The sequence below is a fragment of the Aegilops tauschii genome, chromosome 2 (genome assembly GCF_002575655.3).
Source record: "Aegilops tauschii subsp. strangulata cultivar AL8/78 chromosome 2, Aet v6.0, whole genome shotgun sequence".
NCBI lineage: Eukaryota > Viridiplantae > Streptophyta > Magnoliopsida > Poales > Poaceae > Aegilops > Aegilops tauschii.
This window is the reverse complement of record NC_053036.3, coordinates 412,121,705-412,128,599: the sequence shown is the minus strand read 5'-3', so window position 1 is coordinate 412,128,599 and position 6,895 is coordinate 412,121,705. Positions and strand designations below refer to the sequence as shown.

Here is a 6,895-nt window from a genome sequence, read left to right as displayed (position 1 = left end):
GGGGCGATGCGGGGCGGGACGAGCGCGGACGCAGGCGGGGAGGCCGGGACGTGCAGTGATGGCGAGTGGCGGCGGTCGCCGCATGGCGAGCAGGGGCGGAAGGCGGCGACAGTACCGACAACAGCAGGGACAGAGGCGCGCCTCGGGCGGACGTGCGTGAGCGAGGGCGCGGCCAGGTCGTGCGCGAAGCGGGGGGTTATGGCAACGAGATTGAGGGGGAGGTGGGGGGATCGTCGGAGAGGCTCACTGCGGAGCTCGTGGAGGGCTCGGTGAAGCCGGGGGAGGTCGAGGCCGTCCGGCGCGGTGGGGATGAGGACGACGGTTCCGGGCGACGGCGGTTGGCGTCGGGGCGGCGAGCACGGCGTCCTGCGAGGCGGGCGACGGGGGGGGGGGGGGGAGCGGCGCCGACGTCGGGGCCTCAGGCGGCGGTGGTCGGAGACGGGGGACAGGGGCGACGGGGCGCCGGCGGTGGGCACAGGGGCAAGGCGCCCCGATCCAGATCGCATTCGGGAGGAGGAGCGAGGGGAGACGGGTTCGTGGGGAAAATGGGGTGTAGTGGGCTAGGGTTGCGGGGTGGGGGGGGGGGTTATGCAGGGGCGCGGCTGGGCCAGCCCATTGGCCTGGTGCCCTGCTGGGCCGAACGGCCCAGGGGAGGGGGGGGGTCTTGCTTCGTTTTTTTTGCTTTGTTTTGTTTTTGTTTTACTTTTTCTTATTTTTCTTTTTTTGTTTTCTTTTAGTTCCTCTTTTATTTTAGTTTTATAAAAATTATCACTAGCACTTAAATTAATACTTTTAAATATACTATTGCCACATTAATTCCCAACCCAAATTAAAATAGTTTAATATTTTATAAAATTCACAAGGCATTTATTTTAATATTCAAACCTCTATTTTAATTATTTTGAACACTTAAACATTTTATTAAAGTTAGGTTTCTCCACCATTATTATCTATGCAATATTTGGTTCACTCCGAACATTTTAGTTTTAATATTTGAAAACGTTTATTGTTTGCTTGATTTTGAACTTTGAATTTTGGACCGGTTTTGATCTAACAATAGATTAGCAACAGTAACAGAGGTAACATGGCACCATTAGCAGAGTTTTACTGTAGCTTGATTATCCGGGCGTCACACCGGCGGCGGCGAGAGAGGGAGCTGGGAGGCGGCGGACGAGCCCCGGCGGCTAGGGTTCGCCCCCTCGGTCGCTCGCGGGAGCGACGCGAGGGGGTTACGCGAGGCGAGCTGTCGCTCAATCCTTGCTTGTGGGACGGGGATGTCCTGCTTGAACAGCCAAGTAAAATTAGGTCCCACATTTACTACTATCTGAAGCTCTTTAACCTCGGGGTTGACGCCCTTGCAACCATCCTTGACAAAGCTAGGATGGCCGGACACCTAGTTGGGGTGGATAGGTACTTGATTTGTGGAGTGGCCTCACACATCTTCAGTACGCGGATGATACCATGAGTATGGTTGAGGGCTCCGATCTTGACATTGTCAATCTTAAATTTCTCCTTCTATATTTTGAGTCCATGACTGGTCTTTATATCAACTTTGACAAGCGAGTTGGTGGTAGAAGGGTACTCTAAGGTCGAGCAACAACAGAATACGGACAACATGAATTGCAGGTTGTCCACCTTCCCCATTGCATATTTGGGGATGTCATTGTCTGACTTAAGGGTTCCGTTGAGCGAGTTCGACCCACTTATGGGGAGTGTCACGTCTCGGACGTAACCTTGGTGCGGTCATTTTACATCCAAAGGGAGTAACAACATTCTTATTGACTCCAACCTCTCTAGCCATCTCATGTATATGCATATTTGGTGCACATATCATTTGATAAAGACCTATCGTGTTTCTTCCGACAGGCAGAATGGCCGCTAAAAGTTACCATATGATAAAGGGGCTGATATCTGTATGCCAAAGGACCTGGTAGGGATAGGTATCCTTGTCATAACGCATGAACCTGGCCCTTGTGCTGCATGGATCTGGCGGATTATTCGATGGGACGGAAGTTTATGGTTGCAGCTTCTTCAGGCTAAATACTTATGGGGCGAGCCACTACTTACTTCTTCGCGTACGAGGGATCCCAGTTTTAGAAGTCCATCTAGCGGATCAAGCAGGAGATCTATCCTAGGGTTGTCCTTCTCCATCATCAATGGAGAGGGTACCCTATTCTGACTAGACCCGTTATGTACGGGGTTTCCAAATTTGTTTGCCATCTTCTAGGATCCGATGGTGTTGGTATCCACCACCATCCATAATGGTCGTTGAAACATCTTGTTCCGACGGTCATTTGGATAAGTGAAGACCGTTGAATGGGCTAATTTGTGGGCCGCCCTATCGCCGGTGCTTGCGGGCTATCCAAACACCGTATCCTGGCGTCTTGCCCCTATGGAAAAGTGATCATACATGATAACTGAACATCGCCAATTATCATGCATAATTCGTCTGAATTGAAAGGCTGCATTGATGCTCTTTCAAAGCATCTGTGCGGAGTTCAACAGTCAGATGCATAAAATGCAGTCAATACTTTTTGTAGACAACTAAAAAAGATTTGTCATTTTCATTAACTAAAATTGAAGAGTATTACAAAGGAAAAAACGGCCTTGGCCACACTACAACAAATAACTCTCCCGACATCATGTACCTTAGGTGTTTAGCCCTTGCAATAGTCCACAATTTGACCTCAGATTTGATTCAACAAAGATAGTCGTTGGCAAGACAGAAATCTTCCTAAAGACTCCTAAGCCTAACCCAACACCCTCTTACAGTATATTGCATCTTCATTTTTGGTAATACAATTTTTTTTACTAAGACGCTTTGCTGAAATAAATTACACATCACTTCCGAACCAGTTTTATCTGCACTTACTAATTAGTTGACACACCGGTGATTTGCCTTTCATGGTTGGCATCCTGTTTGACGAACCTCCTCCAGTACCAATGTCCCGTCCACACTGAGCGCATGGCTTCCAGCGGCACGCCCTTGGTTTCCGGGAGGAATACCGCCACGAAGATGGTCATTGCAAGAAGCCAGACGGCGTAGAAGAGGAAGACACCGTACTTCATGGCGCAGAGCAGCGCGATGAACACCTGCAGCTCCACGAAGGAGAGACACAGCTCGACAGAGATGCTCAAGGCCTGCCCGGCCGATCGGATCTCCACCGGGTAGATCTCGGCCGGCACGACCCACCTGAGCGGTGCCCACGACAGACCGAAGCTGAAGGTGCAGAGGCAGATGAGGACCAACACAGCGGTCGCGTAGCCATGCGGCATCGTCACCCCTTGGTGCTTCCCGAGATGGCCCGCCATGATCCACGAGATGGCCACCTTTGATGATTAGTAAGTTCACCAACAAAACAAAAGGTTCATTAGATCAAGACATCAATCAAACGGATACGAACTAGTATATCATCAGTAGCATACGCAGTGACGGTATGGCATGATAGGTAGTACTCCTACCTCGCAGAGCAACATGCCGATTCCACCTATGATGAGCAGGAACCTGCGGCCGGTGCGGTCCATGACGAAGGAGGACAGAACCGTCGCCACCAAGTTTGTCATGCTGTTTATGACAGAACCAAGAATGGCCTTCTGGCTGCTGAACCCCACCGTGCGGAACAGCACAGGCGAGAATACCGAGATGACGATCATGCCGGTGAACTCGTAGAACACGGGTACAGCTAGCCCTGCCACCAGGTAGTGCCGGTACTGCTTGCTGAATAGCCTCCGGAAAGAGCCAACGTCGTTCCGGCGGGCCTCGTCCACGGCGTGGACGATGTCCTTGAACTCGGCATCGATGTTGGTGCCATCACCGCGGATACGCTGTAGCGCCGCGCGAGCTCGGTCGGGCTGGCCTCGCAGGACGAGGCTGCTGGGGGTGTCCGGGATGAAAAAGGCTCCCACCACCACGATGACGCCCGGGACGGCCGCTAGGCCGAGGGAGACGCGCCATCCCCACCTAGGGATGCGGTTCGTGAAGTAGTTGGTGATGGTCGCCGACAGTATGCCGATGACCACGAACGTGTTGAACGACGACGTGAATGCACCTCGCCACCGCGCCGGCGCTGTCTCAGAGAGGTACACAGGAGCTGACTGCGGTAAAAAAGAAGAAAGATGGTCACTACCAGATACTAGAAAGCAGGAGATGCTCAATATTGCCCCCGCATACCTGTAATGTGAACCCAAGACCAAACCCGAGTAGAATCCGGCCGATGATAAGCATGGCAATGTTGACGGCCGCGGCGTTGATGATTGAACCGACAAGGAACATGACGCCACCAATCAGCATGATTGCCTGACGGCCCACCCTCCTCGTCACTTGGCTCGCCACCAAGGACGAGAGAGTACCGGCGATGAACAACGATGACGTGAACGCGGTGAGCCACTGGTTGTCGTACTTGCAGTACGCGTCATGCTTCGGGATCTTCATCCTGCTCTGCACTTCCGGGAAGAACTTGCTCAGGAACGATTCCATTTGTGTCACGCCACCTGAGTCGACCAAAAGTACAATATATCTATAAGGATAAAAGTTCTTGCCATACACTCTGCTTTGCAGTATGATTGTTTTTAAAAATTATATTAAAACACAATAAAACTATAATCTCTTAAATAATATAATAAAGTATGTAAAAACATGAAAAAAAATATTCCATTTCTAAATATCAAGTATTTGAAATAATCATCAATTAAGAATAGTTTGTGTTTTTAAAAGTGTTCAAGTAAGCCAGAAAAGTGTTCACGTGTTTTAAAAATGTTCATGTAATTGAGATTCATATAACCCAATAAGTATTCAAACCTTTAAAATATATTTATATAATATAAAAAGTATACACACATTTTTTTAAATGTTCATATATTATAACATAATTCTCCTATTATAACAAGATGGTTTTATAATTTTGAAAATAGTTTACGTCTTTTAAAAACTGCACAGGTAGTTTATTAAAATGTCCATCTGTCTGCTAAAAATGTTAGTGTATTTATCAAAATAGTTGTTAACAATAATAAAACAAGAAGATTAAATGGAAAACAATAATTTATGCATGAAAAGAAAAAACGCCAAAACTGGTTGGTGTACAAAGGCCGTTTGTGAAAGAAAGATGAACAAACGTTACATGGGTCGGCCCATTCCCTACGATGTGCACAAGGAGGGGGGTGGGCATCATTTGCAATTAAGCCTATAAGTGGGATCCGGCTTGCCTGCTCCCTCCCCATGCTCCCATCTGTGCTTCCACTTCATCCTACGGCTATCTTTTTTCTTTTTTTCTTTCTAATCTAATCATCCCCCCTGATTTTAAGGGGGTGGGGCCGAGCCTTATTTTGTTCCAATCAAATCAAGCCACATATGCGGGAGCACGGATGGGCACACACCGGGGGAGCAGGCAAGTCTCGTCCCTATAAGTGACGCAGAGGACGCTAAATAGGATTGGGGGTGTGGTCTGGGAGATTGGAGAGCTCCTTTTTTACGTGTTGTGCAACGAATTAGTCCAATAACCTGCAATGCTAGTTACACGGGCCAGCCCAATAGTTCCTTATTTCTATTTAATACATCTATCATTTTCTGTTGCTAAAAACATTCTATCATTTTCTTAATTTAAATATTTTTCTTAATATCATAAAAAGAGTAAAAATATATGCAGTTTGAAAGAACAATTGTGGCAGCATTGACTATGACGGTCATTCAGACAACAGATAACACACATGATGGTGTATCTGCTCGGGCTTGACTACAATAGAACAAGCTCCAATGGTGCATAAACAAGAAAATTTTAACGCGAACTGTTAGATTTTTTATATGGATGTTCCAGATTCGCAGGGGAGCTGATAGAGAGCTCTGTTCATTTTGTGAAAACCTGTGAAGCTTCTTCTATCTTAGTCAAGCCTCATCCGCTCGTTCCTTCTTTTCCATCGGACCGTGTGAGTGCGTATTCTAAATAAGCTCCCATTCAATAATGAAAAAAAAAATGCTATATGCTCTCAGGTCGTGCGGAAGCATCTGCCCATTCTAACCATACATAAAGTATACTTCATAATTTAATGCATATCGCGTCAACGCAATGCCTGGATCACATGCTTACGGTGGAAATGACATGCTTTAGATGCACAGCACATATTTAAATTCCTTGCCGTCCCTTGGATCTTATCCTAGTACATTACTATTACTACTAGATAGATTCAACTTGACTCCTTTTTTTTGAGAAAAGATTGAACTTGACTACAGTGACTTCTTATTTTCGCTTCATTAAAACTCTACTGGACCAACTAATTAACAACGAAGACACGCTTGTGTAAAGCTAATTTAGCAACATCAAATCAGCTTAGCTAATAGCTAGTTATATTAAACGGTGAACCAGAGTGTGTGCCTTGGAACTAAGCTTACTGGAGTAGAACACACAGAACGCACGGACCTGTGACGCCAGAGTCATAGCCGAAGATGAGGCCGCAAGAGGCGGCCATGAGGGAGGTCACCACGACGGAGAACGTCATGCGGCCGCCGTACTCCTGCGCACGGCCGTCGCCTGCTACGAAGCCACCGCCCGCCATTTCTCAAGCGCTCGCGCTTGATCGCAAGTTCTTCTGTTTTGGATGGAATGATGGGCTGGACTACAGAAGATACTGAATGGTAGAAGACCACCGGCGATGTGTGTGTATTTATAGCTTAACCAGGCGGAGGTTTGTATTCTACTCCCTCGGTCCCATAATATAAAAACATTTTCAACATTAGGACGGAGGGAGTAGCTTTCTAAGTCTACACACAAGTGGTCTTTCAAAAACATTTGATTAATGCAAATCTTAGCTGGACGTCTGAATAGCCTAGCCATCCACATACCACACCAAGTGGGCATGTTCAGCAACTATTATTTTTATCAAAAAGGGAAGAGCAAAATGACAG

At 47.4% G+C, this 6,895-nt stretch overlaps 1 protein-coding gene across 1 annotated transcript; it reads right to left on the bottom strand.

The window, feature by feature from the left end:
* Positions 1 to 2,714: 2,714 nt before the first annotated feature.
* Positions 2,715 to 6,634, bottom strand: LOC109761250 (sugar transport protein MST1). Its single transcript, XM_020320057.4, has 4 exons — positions 6,411 to 6,634; positions 4,172 to 4,491; positions 3,463 to 4,095; positions 2,715 to 3,330 (listed from the first exon to the last, which is right to left on the bottom strand). Exons 1-4 carry the CDS (start codon positions 6,544 to 6,546, stop codon positions 2,872 to 2,874), a joined length of 1,548 nt encoding a protein of 515 aa, XP_020175646.1. The 5' UTR covers positions 6,547 to 6,634; the 3' UTR covers positions 2,715 to 2,871.
* Between the last annotated feature and the right edge of the window lie 261 nt (positions 6,635 to 6,895).